General features: G+C 37.4%; 1 protein-coding gene across 1 annotated transcript; it reads right to left on the bottom strand.

Moving 5' to 3' along the window:
• Nucleotides 1–1,931: 1,931 nt before the first annotated feature.
• Nucleotides 1,932–16,810, bottom strand: LOC107601309 (protein NDRG3-like). The gene is made up of 10 exons (XM_016293464.1): nucleotides 16,790–16,810; nucleotides 14,150–14,236; nucleotides 13,534–13,590; nucleotides 13,330–13,433; nucleotides 13,188–13,253; nucleotides 13,039–13,090; nucleotides 12,530–12,577; nucleotides 11,506–11,541; nucleotides 11,362–11,413; nucleotides 1,932–3,393 (listed from the first exon to the last, which is right to left on the bottom strand). The coding sequence occupies exons 1-10, from the start codon at nucleotides 16,808–16,810 to the stop codon at nucleotides 3,218–3,220; spliced, it is 699 nt and encodes a 232-aa protein (XP_016148950.1). The 3' UTR covers nucleotides 1,932–3,217.
• Between the last annotated feature and the right edge of the window lie 1,073 nt (nucleotides 16,811–17,883).

The raw sequence follows: 17,883 nt of genomic DNA, 5'->3' as shown, positions 1-17,883 counted from the left end.
GAACTATCCCTTTAATTTCAGTTTAGGGGGAAAAAGCTTTTGGCTTTTCTCCTGAGGCCACAAGAGGGTGCATTGAGCAAAATATTACTAATGCACGTTTATTCAAAGCAATAAAATAACATGACTGTGTGTGAAAAGAGTGCATAATTAATGTTTATAAACAAAATATTGCTAAAACAATTACAAATAAAAATATCACCTATGTATGCATAGTTTAATACAAAGGGCCAAAGCCAATAACACGGAGTATTTTTTTTATTTAAAACCGCCAGTCTCGAGACATTTTTTTGAAAGGTTGAACTTGCATGAATTTTGCATGGTGAGTGATAGATGTCCCTCTGGAAAATGTGCAAAATATGCATTCTGTGAGAACGGCTTGGTTTCAGTTTTGATGTAAACAAGATCATCTTCGCATTGATGTTCTCTTTTTCTGCAATATTTTGAATGAACAATGCAGCAACACAGCATCTAGTGTGTTCAACTGATAGGCTAATAAAAACATTCAAATGCAAATGTCACTCCGGTGCTAATTCGCATGACAAATGGACCGAGTTAATTATAGTCATAGTAGGCTGTCAACCTAGCAGGTTACCCAAGTTCACCATGTGTCAATTTCAGATAAGAAGAAAATCAGTTAATCTGTACGGAAAGTGAAAATGACAAACATATACGTTGAGTTGATCTAGTTGAATGATTTTGCACATCAGATGGAAAGACGACACAAATCTCTTATCGACTGATCCTTTCTACTGTGGTCAATGATGTGTTAAAGTACTTAAAGTGTGTATGCCATAGTTTCTATAAATAGCTTTCAGATGTGTCATCTCTGACCACATGCAATCAATAGAACCTTTAAACTTGCTTGCGATCGGAAACTTTCACAGCTGGCTGAGGTGACAGAAAAACTGTGATGGGTAGTACACAGAATTGCATGTTGAGCATCTGAAAACCAGTGAATACAAGTGCTTTGAAGCGATTTGGGTCACATTATACTTTGTTTTTCCCTGAGGTACAATTATAAGGTTTATTGACTTAAGGTTTATTGGCCCCCAAACATGATTTAGTATTCTTTGACTGTTTTCTACGTTCTCCCAGCTCTTTAAAGGCACAAAAAAATGAACACGTTGTCATTTTCTCAATCTCATGTCATTTCACAACTAGTATGACTTTCTTCTACAGAACACAAAAGATGATGTAGTTGAAAAATTTATTTTTTTTCTTTCTCAGCTGCGTTTCCATTACCCTTCAAATTGCGCAAATTGAAATTATGAATTGAAAAAACGGCCAATGGAAACATAAATTTCACGAAAACTTCCATATATTGCAAACAAAAGAAAATTTACGCTCGCATGAGGTGGTTTTTCAGGCAATTCGAAAAAGGAATATATATATATATATATCGCAAAACTGCAACGGAAACAGTTTTTCTCATTTACAGATCTATCTTCAAGTCAAACACACCTCTTTACTCTCGCGTGTCACATGACCGAGTGTAATCGCAGACCCTGTGATTGAAAAATCGCGTTTTTTCATATCGCGATATTATCGCAAATGCAATTAATCATTCAGCCCTACATTAAACAGCTTGAAAGATCAAAGACAATTTTTAATATAACTCCGACTGGATTCGTCTGAAAGAAGAAAGTCATATACACCTAGGATGACTTGAGGGTGAGTAATTTATGGGCTCATTTTCATTTTTGGGTGAACTAACCCTTTAATGCTAATATAAATGTCTATTGTACACTTTAAATAGGGACATGCTAATCAGTAGATTTTATTCTAGAAAGACTACAAATGGCAGACAACTATAGAATGTATCATGTGCATATACAAACTTAACATTTCATAAATCTTATTATACAAAAAGTACACTACTCATGAATTGTCTTGTCTTAATATCAACTTGCCAAATAAAGACAAGATACAAGTTTTATGTACAACTACTTTATTTCAATATTCATACAAATCAATATACTCTGCAGACAGTATGAAGTACAGCGCCCCCTAAATGCTTGGAGGACAAAGCACAACGCATCATCACAAACTCACTCAAGGAAGCGGTACAGTTAGCGATCAACAGAGAATTGCCATCCATTGAAATAATAGACCAAGAACAATAAAACTACAGAAACTAACAGAGTTGTCAAAATAATAAGAGGTTATTGGAACATCAGCCTGCTGTACAGAAGAAATTGAGAATCTTAAGCCAAAAGCATACAGATCATTTATCAGTTACTACTGTACAGTGCATTTAGAGGAATCATGCTGTTTCATACCTCTAGATGCCCTATATGGTAAATACAACTGTTATTTGAACAAGCTACAGATCTTATCTTCAGTTACTGGCTTGATTTTGTGTAGCTGATCTCCCAAGCACAGGCTGTGAAAAATAATTTACATGAACTTAAGTGCAAATCTAAGCAAAGTCTCTGCTATTAGGGGTTTCTGGTCTAAAACTCTCCATGTAAACAGAATCAGATTGATTCAATTCAATCAAACTGAATTAACCATTTGCAGAAAGATCTTAACATAATTAACACTAATGCATGTCTATTGTACACTTTAAATAGGGACATGCTAATCAGTAGATTTTATTCTAGAATGTCTGCCATTTGTAGTCTGTCAATTAAAATCAAACCATAATAGCCAATGACATACAGTGAGAGCAGTAGAAACCCTCTAAAAGAGACAGAATGCAGTCTAGAAAATTAAGTACTGAAGAAAAATGTAAATGAGGAAATTAAGTAGTTTGGTCATCTCTGTAGTAAACACAAGGGACAGGAAGACCTTAGAGAGAGCAAGAGAGGGAACGAAAACTCTCCCACTACAGACGAGAATATCCTCCAAATGTTCAAAATATATGCAAACTATATACACAAGAAGCATATCGAGAGTGGAAATTAATCTCCAATGGATGACAAATATAAAAGAATGGAGTAATACTCCATTAAATTCAAGGTAAAAACATCAGCAAAAGATTAGTATGCTTGCATGCAGTGGAAAAATATTCCAATATGTAAAATACATGGTTTACTAGACATCAAACAATGTATCCCTTCATTAGACCAGCGCTCCTTGGCCACAAGAGAACAAAAAGAATGAAAGACAAAGACGGAGTGGAAACAAAACCCCAAAGTGGACAAAACCGCCTGAGGTGCAGAGGTTCAAACAAGCAGATGATCCCAGGTTAAATGGTGGCTTGGTTCTGGGTGCTTTAGCAGGACACCTCCATGGTTTGTGGTCTGTTCTGGTTGTCGTGGACCGGGCCGCCGGTGGCGCCCTCCATCTGTGAACTGGTATGTGCGCGGCTGCGTGAGCCGTCTGCCGAGCCCATGCTGGAGGCAGAGTGAGTGCGAGATCGAGCCAATCGGGTCATACTGGCAGTGGGCACTGAGAGAGAGAAGAGAGAAATCGAATGGAGGTGAAAACATGTATGCACTAATGCTGCTGCTGCTGTTTTGCCTGAGGCATGACTGTTGAGACGATCCTGAGTGAGGGGCATATGCTTCACAGGATAGCCAGTTTTGCACTCTTAGCATTCGGATCCAAACATATGAAGATCCAAGAGAGGGAGAATAATGAGTCTCCTCAAACTACGTGACTCCTGCACATCTGCACACTGCTGACTGCTCAACTAAAGCTGGACTGACTGAGATATAACAATTTGGTTTATGGTTAATGAGAATAGTAAGCTGAATCCCAATTCACATACTTCTGAACGTATGCACACCATTGACTGAGATTTGCTGCAAAATGGATTTCGAAACAGATTAAATTCAATTCTGAGTTTTATGCATAAAAGGCAATTTAATTAAATACTGCCACAGAGAGAGAATGTGTTTCATATTGTGTTTCAGACCGATTCAAACCATTAACTCTTTCCCTGCCAAACACAGAATTTACTGTGTTTTCACTGTTATACACTATTGCGCTATTACGCATCTCCTGAATGAGTCTAGAATGTCCCGATCAAAAACACAGGCGAGGAAGACAGAAAAAAAATCTCATATGCATATGAAAAATAATGTGATCGTCAACAATAAAAAGCATATAAATCAAAATTTCCTAATGTTACCGAGTGAAATGTCAATCCAGGAAGTGGTAAAGGAGTGCTGATGGAAGCCATCTACTGCATCTTTGCTTTGATCATTGTACTGAATGTGATCCAGATGTAGTATTTGATTAAAATGCAATTTTCTCAACTTTTTGCTCAAAATGGTGCTTTTTTTGATATCTTGCCTACATTCAAGTAGGCTTGAAGCAAAAATAAAACTGATTTTTGTTTAAAAGTAGTCTGTTCTTGATTTTGATGCATTGCATGTTCAGATATTTATACAACAAAATATTCTGGGGGCCATGACATTTTTTCCCCCAAAATGCTGGCAGGGAAAGTGTTAACTTGCTTACTTTATTCATGCTGCATTTATTTGATTCACTAAAAAGTATTGTCTCATTAAAGTTATTTTTGTTTATTAACTAAACTAAACTAGTCTTGTTGTATGTTAGTTTTTTTTATTCACACATTACAGAAATATCTCAAAAGCCCACAAGTAACACTATTTGGGTGCTTTCACTTGGTTCAATTCTTGGTCCGATCCAGAGATCGATTGACCCGATCTCTGGATTGGTGTTGACACAGTAGTTTTTGGTTCCAAACCATGATACAATTGCATCATTAGAGTGGCAGCTGTTTACCCTGTTGTCAGGTATTAGTCTACAAAGCGGCAACACAAAATGGCACATGCATCTATTTGTTACGACTGTAATGCAAAGTTTCAAAAGAATGTGGGAGTCAATTCCAGCAAGCTGAAATGAGAAATAAATTATCTTTGCTTGCAGCACATCAGTCACTTGTCAGGAAAGCAAATGAGTAAACAAATAAATACACCAATACATGTCATTAATAGTGGTTCACTTCAGTGATTTAATATGATTGCATACTTTAGTACTTTTTAGGTGAACTCGGGTATGGTTCGTGGGTTCATTATCCCAACTAAACCAAACTCTAAAGTCAAATGAACCCGGGTGCACACAAAATGCTAGTGTGAAAGCCCCCTTTGAAACACTACTATCACTAATTTTGCACTGCAATTTGTAACCGTCTTGTATATTATTTGTGTATTATACAGGATGAATAGTATGAAAATTGGGATTCAGCCATAGTTACCCTAAAGCCCAAAGTATACTTCGCTTTTTACGCGTACGTGAGGGACAGCGTACAGTGCATGTGACACAAATTGTGTCATTAAAATAGTACACGCACCACCTGCTTTTTGCAACAACAACAGGCACTCACATTGACAATCACTCAAGAGAGCTCAGCTTTGGTTTAAAAGAGTTCAAAAATATTTGGTATCGGTCATAATTTACAGGAAAAAATAGAGCAGACACTGGGCATGGATGAAGCTTTCAAGAGTGCATTTGACGACCGCCCACCTTTGCACACAACATAAAATATAGTATACTATGCTAGCATAGGCGTACAAAAATGAAGTATACTTAAGAGCGAAGTCTTCTCTTAATACTCGGGCCTAAACAGTGCTGCAGGGATGGTGCATTTTTGTAGGCCAACGCGGAAGTAGCATCACCCTGGTTCCCTTGACAAATCCAATAGGATTTTTCCTTACAGCTTATTTTCTGCAATAATCCAAAAGCCAGTGACTAACAAATGTTCATGATTCTTACACATTTTGTTCATCAAGATATTCTTCACAAACATGAACACCATAAATACAATTTGCAGAAGTAAAGCTAAAGTTGGTCTATATTAGCAAACTTGCATGACTTCAACGTCACCACCACTAAACTGTTTCAATCTTTAAAATTTGATTTGTAATCGTTTGCAAGAGCTATTCTAAACAACCAGGCTGTAAATGCGGACTAGTTCGTTGATGAGTTGACCACGCAATAACAACCTCTGTAGTCCCATTTAATCACCACCTTTTAAGACATGTAAAAGCTTTAAAAAAATCATGAGTGGTGTATTGTAGATATTGTAATATATGAAAATATATCGAGCTTGCGTTAACCACAGACCTCTTTTCAGGCATTTAATCAAAAACCCATTCAAAAGACCCATTGACATTGGGACAACGATAATGCTAACTCGTTTCCGGGTTTTAGCACTTATTCCTGCAGCACTCCATCAATAAATCTCTGAATCCTCAGGTGACACAACCACCCTGCTTGGACACTGCAGTCATTATTCTCCCATGAAGGAAAGATAATCCTCTGGTGAGGATCAAGCTCAAATTCATTTTTACCATTGCAGCAAAATGAATAGTCAACTTCAGACAATGCAGAATGTGGCATGCAAAGTAAAGTTATGTTTCTATGCGAGTCATAAAAAGAATATAATAAAACATCTGTTGGTAGTGGACAGTGTGCACAAACACATTCTCTCAGACTGCTTATAATCATATACAAACATTGGCAACATATGTCCATTTACCATGCTTTACACACCGTGATGCAGACAAAAAGACATTGGTATGCATATGATTGGGACGGGAGGGACAGACAGTGAGGACAGGAAGCACGGGAGGTTGAGATGACGAGCTTAGGCTCAGCTAAAGGTGCTGGTTGATCTCCTGATACCTGATTCGCTGTTCAGGTGGCTGAGTAGCACATGAGGGACTGTTGGCATTGGATGTAAGGGTCAAGAAGGAAGAAAGGGAATGTAAAAGGAGGAGGAAAAAGATGGGACAGAGGAAAGGGAGAGATTATTTGATAGTACTTTCTAAAAGAGGGAGGATAGAGAAAAGGAAAGATTAAGCAGAAGCTACAGGAGAAGACGCAAGGAAAGTAGGGGACATTAGACCATGTGATGGGAATAGCCTTGACAGTAAGTTAGTGTTCTAAATTATTCAAAATGCAAGAAAAGTGGCAGCCAGTGGCAAAGTGATTTTTTTTTTGGGGTGGTTATGGTTCTCTTTTTGACATAACAGATTATTTTAAAGTGAATATCCTTAAAGCGTCAAGGATATTCACTACAAATCAAACAAACATGTGGACGGAGAAGACAAAAATAGTACTTTTTAACCCAAACCATTAAATAGTAGCCTTGGTTAATATAATTTTAAGACCGTGGTGAAAGAGTTTAAAATTTGAAAGTAGAGAGAAAGTGAGAGAAGCTCTCTAGAAGGGAAATTGGTGAGGGACTACCCCAGAAGACAGAGCGTACACTTGTGGGTTTGTTAAAGATGAAACTATATAACACACCCAAAACAGTAACAGAAAAGAACAAAACAAGACTGACAAACACACTTAATCGACTCAAAACACACGGTGGAAATTACCGGATACCCTACCTCTACTGAAAAGCAAATGTCAATGACAGAATCAGCCAATGAGCATTATGCTCTGTTAATGACTCATTCAGCATTCACTAATATTTCCACCCAGACAAAAGAAGAATTACAATCATATACAGTATGTTAGGTGCTTTTCTTGTCTGAACCTACAATTTACGTGCATGAAGTCTGCACTAACAAATACTACTACAGTATAAAGAAAGAAGGATGATTAAAAAGTACAGGAGTACCTAATTTATAATCTATTTGTTAATCGGCAACATGTAGAATAGGGGTTCTTTGGCAAACCCTACAATCAACCTTTCAAACATTTTGGGTGTAAAAATGCACTGGTGCTTATATACTGATTATGGATTTTAATAGTTGATCATTACTGTAATACTACCAAATGCATTGCTTTTAAAATTCATGAACTGTAAATATAAAAACCTAGTCTGCTGTTTTAGGCAATATACATATATTAAAGAGTTAATACCATAAATTGTACAAAAAAAATATATAATTGAATCGAACTGACCAAATTTCAGAATCACTTCATTTCAAGAACAATGAAGTCCGAGCAATTTTTACACCTCTAATCCTCATAACACCACAGCAGAATCAAAGTGTTTTTGATTACATTCTGAATTAAATCGTCTAGAAGGCACAAATCTTACAGTAGCTGCGTTTACATGGACCCAGCTAATCCGATCGTAATAGGACTAGAAGCACAATCAGAATAAAAAAGTCACATGTAACCACGTCAATCGGATTGAATTGGCCAGATCCGATTCAGATTTCGTTCGGATTGTAAGGGGTGGTTTATTCCTTTTGTAATCCGAGCGAGAGGACATGTAAACACACTTGATCGGATTGAAAACCAAAACTGGAAAGTACTGCGCAGGTACAGTGACGTAAAAAATAGCATAATGACGTATGACGCGCGGAACGAGCTGTTCTTCCTGGTGAATAAAGTGACCATAAATGAGTGTCCCGTCATTATAAAACTCCCCTTTCACTCAGCCTCTGTGAAGTGGAGCAGTACAACTAGTCCTTGTTTAAGACTCTCATCAACAGACGACTGGTTTTGGGTGCAGGAAGGGGCACTTTTACTGCTTTATAAAGTAAGCAGCACAGAACAACAGATCATGTGCTGGTCATCGCCTAATTAGGACCCGAAGTAGATAAATATCACGTGTGCTTTTTAAAACAGTATGCGACAACAGCGGGAAACTCTGTATATTCATGCAGTGCACGCATGTCAAAAGAGTAAATCCGATCAGAAGCTTGTGACATATAAACACACATATCAACCCGATCACTTTATTTAGCGTTCATGTAAACACTAGGTTCGGATTCGTCAATCAGAATGAATTAATTCCGATGGAAACAAAAAGTGTCCATGTAAACGTACCTAGTGTGCGTGTTCCCAGACGGGAGGGCTGTATTTTTCAGAAGAAACAAGAATAGAGACTTACAAAGAGGTCAACAGATCTCAGGATTAGATTAGTGACTTGTGGAGGAGGAATGTGACTAATCACATCAAAATGTGAGCATTTTCAAATGAGTCAAGCTGCTTTCGATCACGTTCCTCACACTCTCAGAACACACCTAATCACCAGTGACCGTTGCTCAGAAACACTTTCTGGAATTTCAGAACAAGAGCGTAACATGGGCACACTAAAAATTTGGGTAGATTAAGATTTTTTGATTACTATTAAGACTACTATTTCTATTCAGCAAGGATGCATTAAACTGATCAAAGGTGACAGTAAAGACATTTATAATGAAGAGTTCTAATTCAAATAAATGCTTTTCTTGAACTTTCTATAAAAAAATCCTGAAAACAAATATTAAGAAACAGCTGTTTTCAACATTAATGATAAGAAACGCTATTTATGCAGCAAATTGGCATATTAGAATGATTTCTGAAGGATCATGTGACATTGAAGATTGGAGTAATGATGCTGAAAATTCAGCTTTACCATGACAGGAAGAAATTACATTTTAAAATATATTCAAATCAAATCAGTTCTTTGGAAATATTTCACAATATTACAGTATCTACTGTAAGTTTGCCCAAATAAATGCAGCCTTGGTGAGCATAACAGACTTCTTTCCAAAACATACTCAAAAATCTTAGCAGCCCCAAACCTTTGATCGGTAGTGTACTTCATTCAGGAAGATATGCATTCATGACCTCCTTTTTTTTTGGTTAATTTTTTAATGGCTAATAATGTCTAAAATTTTGCTGCTGTTTTGGCAGGCACTAATCGAAAACACAATTCACATCAGTAATACATAGCTGTGAATACTACTAATGTACTGGTGACATTGTGTTAAACCCTCAAAATGATGTGTAACAAAGGGGAGGATTTTAAGAGAGCTGTTGGGATTCTTTATAGATGAACTTGCCAAGACCTGCTATAACTCAGTGCTGCAAGTGGTTTAGAAATCACTAGGGGTGCAACGGATCGTAGATGATCCTTGATCTGTATGGATCAGGCTCCACGGTTCGGCATGCATGTGATTTGCGAATTAAATCAAGTGTTTAACCATCATAGAGTTAAAGTTTATCATTTGAACGTGTTTTGTCTTGCCAATTTACACATTCAAGCAATTTTAAACCACTCAAATGAAAGAACTCGAATTTGGGACTTGCACATTGTTTTCTGTGCACACAGCCGCTGCCGCACACACCCGAAGTGTGCACATACTGAGAGAGAGAGAGAGAGAGAGAGGGGGGTGCGATTCAGACAGTGCGTGACACCGAATTGATGCGCTTGAACGGATTTTATGTTAAAATACCCATTTTGGCAAGTATTCTGGTAAACACAGTCATTTATGTCTTAAGTGAATGTAAACAGCTGAGAAACAAAACAGATGTATGTCAGTATTAGGTCTGTGCATTTGGTCTTAAAGTGATAGCAGTCAATAAATACCTGCTTCTCTCTGCTATTCAAACAACACCACAGCTTTAACAAAGATTATTCTGTATTTAACTTATGCAGTGAGCACTATTGTGTTATTTTAAACTTAATTTTTACATTTCTGCACCTGAATACTACAGTTACTGACTTTATTTGTAACTTTATGTTGTATTCATCTATGCTTTTAATTTGTGTAACTGTTTTTTTGTGTACTAGTCAAGCTAGTAGTTTTTGCTGCGGTATAGAAGAATTTAAAGTAAGCTTTGAGTAATAAATGAAGAGCAAACCTTTTTTTTTTTTTAGCGAATCCAAAAAAATTATCCGTGACTCGAAATTCGTTATATTCGAACCGTGAGTTTTGTGATCCGTTGCACCACTAGAAATAACACACCTTTAAATACAATCACACACAAAAATTTCATTTAATGTTTATATCCCGGAATAAAAGCCTATTCTGAAAATAACCATATAAACATTAGAGCTGAATGAAGCTGAGGCCTTGAATACAGATTCATGGAGGTTTGAGGTACTGCATTACAGCAATAAAGTTTCCATGCTAAGCAAACCTCTGTTCAGGCAAAGGACCTTTTAGGGCACAAGAGATATTTATCCTGAAGATCAGAGAAGGTTTGTCACACAGGGCTCATGCCACACAGCATGCTCTTAGAGGAAGACTAGTGTACTTACACGCTGAAGAACGCAGCACTGCACAGCCACATGGGAGACAAGTCATGTGTTAGTGCAGAGGACGGCTGATCTGAAACCTGCTTAACTCAAGAATACTGGCCTGAAGCTTCGAGTAATAAAGCCAGATCAGCAGTGGATAAATTACAGTTCTTTTCAAGATTCATAACATCTGATGCCTTGTGTTCTTGCTTTGAACAGGCAGGATTTTCTCTCTCACACCTACACCCGTAAATGTGTCATATTCCTGCAGCTGTTTTGAGTTGTGTGAGTATTTATGACGTATGACGCCCAACGTGACATCTCTCTAACAACACGATGCTTTCAGACAAAAATGCAAATAAGAGGCAAAATATATACAAACAGTGAAGGTATATAACGAAGGAAGATGATACGATTAAACGCTTAACATTAAAGTGGCCTATGAAAAGACAAAGAGGACAGATACTTACTGTAGCCCATTCCCTGGACAAAGTACTTGAAAGCCTCAGCGAGTTTACCCGGCTGAAAATAGAAAACATCCACATTTAATACAAGTCTAAAGTACATCAAATTCATGCTGTGGCAGACACAATAGTGTTGTCTTTTATTCTTACTTGGACAACTTGGGGAAGTCCACCACAATCTGCCATCTGAAAAGAGGAAGGGAACAATAATCAATTGTGTCATACTGAAGTACAATAATCAACAGAGATGGAAACTTGAAAAATGTCACAAAGATGTGACCCCAGACATTTCACCAACAAAAAATGGTTATAAGGCAGTTATTTTTTTTATCTTTTGCTGCAGTGTGTCAGTAGGAAATATCAGTTTACATTTCCAAATATTCTTTTTGCCATTAATTGTAATAATCCAGTGAGATTTTTGTTTGCACAAGGAGTCTGACAACAGCCAGTGCTCCACACAGAGATCCGATCTTGGATCTTCGATCTGACAGGAATTAGAAGAAGAAGAAGAAAAAAAACCCGAGACAGACTAAATCCAGAAGAACTGTGGCAATGTCTCCAAAACACTTGATTGAAGAAACCTACCTGCAAAGCTACAGTACTGTGAAAAGTTTTAGGCAGTGAGGATGCTTTCAGAAATAATGTCATACATAGATTTTATTGATCAATTAACTTCTATTAACTAAATTAAATTAATATTTGGTGTGACTGCGCAAGTGCACCTAGAACAAAAGCGGTTTTAAATGCAAAGGGTATTGTTTTTAGGTAGGTTTCTTCAAACGTCTTGGAGATATTGCCACAGTTCTTCTGGATTTTGTCTATCTCATATTCTTCATGACTGACTGACTTCTGACAGGGTTAGCGATAGCGGGACCTCAAACATTTTATTTGTTGACAGATTTATAATTAAAAATTTTACATTTTCAAATGTATGTTACAAGCAACCCAAACTCTCAGCACATGCAGAGATGGGAGCTTGTGTGGTGCTACATTTTCTGCGAACCACTCTCTTTACTCTGAGAGACTGAAAACACTGGATCATGAGTTGCTTTTGTGTAAAAGAGCACATTGCGGCGCTTTCTTGACAACTCAAAACCTCATTTTGGTATACACAAAGGTGAGAGTTTGCATCCCTAAATTAAAACATTGCTCTTGGAGAAAAAAGCTGACATGCCTTGAGTAAAGTAGTCTTGGTTGGATTTAGCCTTGAGTTGCATTCAACCTGTAAAAAAACAGATAAAATCCCACCTGGTCAGTTTAGAAACAAAATGGAAGGTATAGACAGATAAAATGACCAACTCTACACTAAACCAAACAGTTTGCCCAGCATTAATGGCTCAGTCTCACTCTAAAGTGCCAAACTTAGGCAAACTCAGTAGGTGTGTTCATTAAGTGCACATTAAGCTTTTTCTGTATTAAGGATTTTAGAACAGATGGAACTGCTGTTTTGGACAATCAGGATCCAAGACCAGAAGCATATTATAGTTATTCAAGAGTGCTTTACAACAAGCACAAGTGCATAAGACTTTATGATGCACAGCCCCTTTTAGGATGTGATGTCATTGGTACACTCTGAATGGAAATGTATGAAGAGATGAGCATAACGGGCCTTTAAGAAAGCACACTATGTTCTCTACCGTTGCCCATAGATGCAATAGCAATGTTCTCGAATTAGTCACTCACCACAGCCTCTACCGCTGGTGATGTGTCACCAACTATTAGCAAGGCAGGACATCTAAACAGTAACAGAAGAAAAACATAAAAGTCTATGGAAGAGAAGGCACAATGATTTACAGCCAAAATAGACAAAAACAGACAACCAAACAACCTACTTCAGCGTTTTGACTGTATTTTCATTAAGTCCCAGGACAGGCCTCTCAATCTCCAGATCTTGCCGACTGTGACATGCAAATGAAAACTTTTATCAAGATCAGCTCATATGACAATGATCAGTACATGAACTGATAATGTCACCTGTTGTAGGAGTGGCAGAAGAGAGCCAGGTTGTCCTGATTGATGTCCTGAGCGATGTGCAGACGATATGTTTGAATGATCTCCTGGTTCTCTGTCAGCTCGTCCTGAGGTACAAAAGCTCATGAACACACTCTAAGAGAAATGTTTTTGTTCTGAGTGAATCATCTTATAGATGCAGAGGTGAGTGTCATATTTAAGGCTTACCGTGCTGAAATGGTGTGCCATCACAATGTCTACAAGACTGCTGGTCCATCCAGATAACTACAACAGAAACACACATGCACATTTTTTGTGAAAAGCACAATGTTTGAAGATCAAACAAATTGTGTTCCCAGCACCTCCACTGACTTGAGCACCTTTAATTATTGTAGCATTCTGACCTCTAAGGTTATTATGAGCTTTACAACAGGGAAATCTTTAAGAAGATCAACTACACTAATCTGTTGAGAAATTTTAAGTATGGAGGAATGGTTAGGGTTAGCTTTTGGCTAATAATGAAAGGATAGGATATCTTAATTATGCATAGTGTATAAAGAAAATAAAAAATTTAAGTAATTCCATGCATAGTTGATTACACTAAAATGCGAATGAAACTAAAATGGTATCTTTTTTGTTTTGAGAAAAGCATCCAAGATAATACTAAGATTATTGTAAAAGACTACTGTGGCAGACTAAAGCATTATATGTGCCTATTACAAAAAACTGTACCTTTGGAGATACAACAGCTTGTTGCTGGGGCAGTACGAGTATCATATTTTTTATAGTCATTTATTTAACTATTTAATAATTTTCTGCACAAAATAAACATGCACAATTTTACCTTAGAGGCAGCCCAGTCAATCCAGCCCTTAGCACAGGGGTCCACATTGATGAGAACCAACCCCTCCACCAGAGCAGGCTCATTCAGCTAAGAGAATGGTAAGATTACATGGATTAGTTCATCATTATGGCTCATACTGACTTTAACACTCAGAGCACCTACTGACTGAGAGGATTATTAGACAGATTCTTGACTTCTTGTGGTATTGCTAGCTATAGACTTGCCAGGGTCATGTGACAGTCGAACACATTGTAATTGGCCTGGGAGCACAAAATACCACAGAAAACCTGATTTAAAAAAATGTCAGTAGTCAACATGAAAATCAAAACTGATCCCATTTACTTTCTGAATACTCATTCTCAGCCTTTTCTCTTGTGCATCAGTGCATATTATTCTAAAGAGTAATCTTCAAATTTTGTCATCAAACAGGTATAAATACTTCTGCATCTGCAACATCTTTCCTTTTTGGTGGACAATACCAATTTTGCTCGTTACTGGTTAAAGTTTAATTATGCGAACAGGCAAATAGCTGTTTAAAGGGATAGTTCAACCAAAAATGAAAACTGTTGCCATTGTCACCCTCATGCTGTTCCAAACCTGTATGACTTCATTCACAAACAAAGATAATTTGAAGACTGTTGACTTCCATTGCATGAATTAATGAATACATGAATGCACAGATGCATGGATGCATGAATGAAATAAATGAATGAATGAATGATTTAAAGGTGACATCAGATGCAAAATTCACTTTTATATGATGTTTGAACATAAATGTGTGCTGGCAGTACTACACAACCACCCTATAATGATAAAAATCCAGTGTTTTTTTAACATCCCCATAAATCATAACCTCTTTCTCAGATCAACCCGTTCACAGATTCTTGGCAGTGTGAGGTACTTTTGGCAGGCCCCTCCCATGATTGTTTGACTGACACTGGTGTTTCGACGCCGGAGCAGATGTAGACAAGAATGTCTCCTAAGTGATTGAGGTGTTTTGTTGTTGGATGTAATAATGAACATAGCAATCGTCATTAAATCCCTATATCTGAGCCGCTGAAGCCACAGTGGATAACTTTTGTTTTTTTAAGGGAATGCGCCCCCCAATCTACGTAAATGCGTTTATGTTTGTGTGAATAATGGCCTCCTGTAGCGAATCTATGCGTTTTTGTAAGAAAAATATCCATATTTCAAACGGAGGGGCCAGGATAATTTTTAATATAACTCCGATTGGATTCGTCTGAAAGAAGAAAGTCATATACACCTAGGATGCCTCGAGAGTGAGTACATCACAGGCTAATTTTCATTTTTGGGTGAACTAACCCTTTAAGACCCTAAAGAATCATATCAACTTATGGAAAATGGGCATCTGATGTCCCCTTTAATGCATGAATGCATGAATGAATTAATGAATTTCCACTGAATTTCCACAGAAGTCAGTCATACAGTTTTGCAACCTTCATCATATATTTATTTTTAGGTGAACTATTCCTTTAAGCATAATTTTAAACTACAGTGGTAGATAATGAAGCATTTATAAAATCTTTGCCCATGTTTAACAGTAATGTAATAAATATTAAAGGAATGGGATTCGAGTAGTTGGCTGACTGAAAAACTCTTATTTGAGTCTCCATTCTAGTATGGAGTGCCACTTTATAAGGTCTAGTTTGTGACAGATAAAATCAGATTTTGGCCAACATTTTGTCTCGAGTATTCTGTTTTACCACTGAAATAGGCCTGTTACAGAAGATGGCTTGAGAATGCAACAAAGTAAAGCCATGGGAAAGGGATCACTTTACAAATTGTACAAATTACAGGTCTGAGAAAGTCAACTTTAATCTCAGTGGTGACCAAGCAAAAATGTCTACCTATACGTGACCTATACATCATCACCTTAACCAAGTTCTCATTATCTCAGTGTCCAAAGCGCTAACTTACTGCAAGGGCTCACACTTGGTTTTAACAAAGAAATTCAGCTACAGGCAGCCATGTGAACTAATCAAAAGTCTTGTTACAGTGATCGTGACGGAAAAAAGTTCAGGTTTCACACCTCTTCTTTTTCCTCTCTGCATAACGCTCTGCACCAGACATTCAGAGAAATGCAAGCCCTCGAGGTAGCACTCACATGACCACATGTCTACGGACAAGCATGTGACAAGCAAATTGTAATTCAAATGAGTTTAAGTTTACGGTGCTGTAGTTGTTCTGCAGAGCTGCGTAGGTGTGTGTTTGTTCAAATCGGCCATCTGACATCACAGAACCCAATTAGCAAGTGGCAGAAATATGATAAATGTGCAATGCAAGCTGATAGATGGATGAAAGTGTGAGGTGCTGAACTGAAGTAATAGAGTCAATAGTGAAAGACAGTCACATTCTTTAGTTAATTGGAGAAAAATACCCTTTATCAATTTATACCTTGATAATAACCAGCAGGATACATGAGTGAGTGTGTGTTTGAGTGCGTTTATGAAGGTATCTATCCTCAGTGTTTATGTTTGTGCGTAGATGGTGAATAAGAGCTTTGTGTAGGGTGAGAGTGTGAATGCATGTGTGAACTACGCATCTCAGAGGAGGTGTGGGGAATTTATTGAAGACTGAGGACAGATGGTTTTACTGCAGACACACTTCAAGGATCTTCACCTCTGATGACCTGAACTTCATTCAGCTGCTCAATTAAACATCTAATGGTGCGTTTTCACAAGCTACTCCAACTAACGGTTACAAATAAAGGTGACATGTACCCCACCTGCGGGACATGTTGTCACAATTCACTTCCATTTTTTGAGGGTAAATAAAGAAAAACGTCTATGCTGTAATTATGAAACAAAGTGACATATTTGTACTAGACAAGTGTAAAATTACTGTGGATTAATTTTATATATATATATATATATATATATAGATAATAATAATAAATATATATATATATATATATATAAAATAAAAAGAACAGATGCCCCATTCTACCTAAGCTTGGTTTCAACATAAATTTCCTGTCCACATTTTTTAACTTTTCCTGCTTTCAGTTGGACTTTAGACATATATACACTCAAATAAAGAGTCTGAAAATGCGTAGCGTTGATGTGCAACTGAAATCACATAGGTCCTGAACTACATGTGATGAGGAATGAACTTGGCAACTGTTAAAAAGCTCCATATAGTAAGAATGTGTTTTGTATAAATGTATTCTGGATGTACTGCCTCAGTCGTATTGTCATGTGACCTACGGCGTCAATTGACCCTTCGCAAAGACCCTGCCCCTCTTAGTTACTGTTGCAATGTCCAACAAGCGAGAGCGCCACATGTTTCACGCAGTGAAAAATACATCACGGAGCAAAGAGGAAACTGACAACGCATCGACAGACAAGACAGAGCAGGTTACTTTTTGTATGAAAAAGTCTCAGCTTTCAAATTTTGTCATTTATGAAATTCAAACTATAAATACCGTTTTGTGGCTCTTTAATGTGTCATGACAGATCGCCATAGTGCCTCAGTTCAAGCGGCATGTACACAGATAATTAGGGCTGTGCAAAAAATCAAATGCGATTTTCATGCGCATCTCGTCAATAAAGCCGCTCCTGTGATTAGTAGTAAATCTCCAGCACGTGCATTCAGATGGAGCGGCATTTACTACACAGAGCCGTAGTTCACTGACAAGCTACACAAAATTGCGGGCGAGTCATTGATTTTCATATTTACTAGTTAAAGCATGAAATAAACATGAATGAACATCA

This window comes from Sinocyclocheilus grahami, unplaced genomic scaffold (assembly GCF_001515645.1).
Source record: "Sinocyclocheilus grahami isolate Dianchi unplaced genomic scaffold, SAMN03320097.WGS_v1.1 scaffold303.1, whole genome shotgun sequence".
Classification (NCBI taxonomy): domain Eukaryota; kingdom Metazoa; phylum Chordata; class Actinopteri; order Cypriniformes; family Cyprinidae; genus Sinocyclocheilus; species Sinocyclocheilus grahami.
Note: the sequence above shows the minus strand (reverse complement) of the source record. Positions and strands in the feature narration are given on the sequence as shown.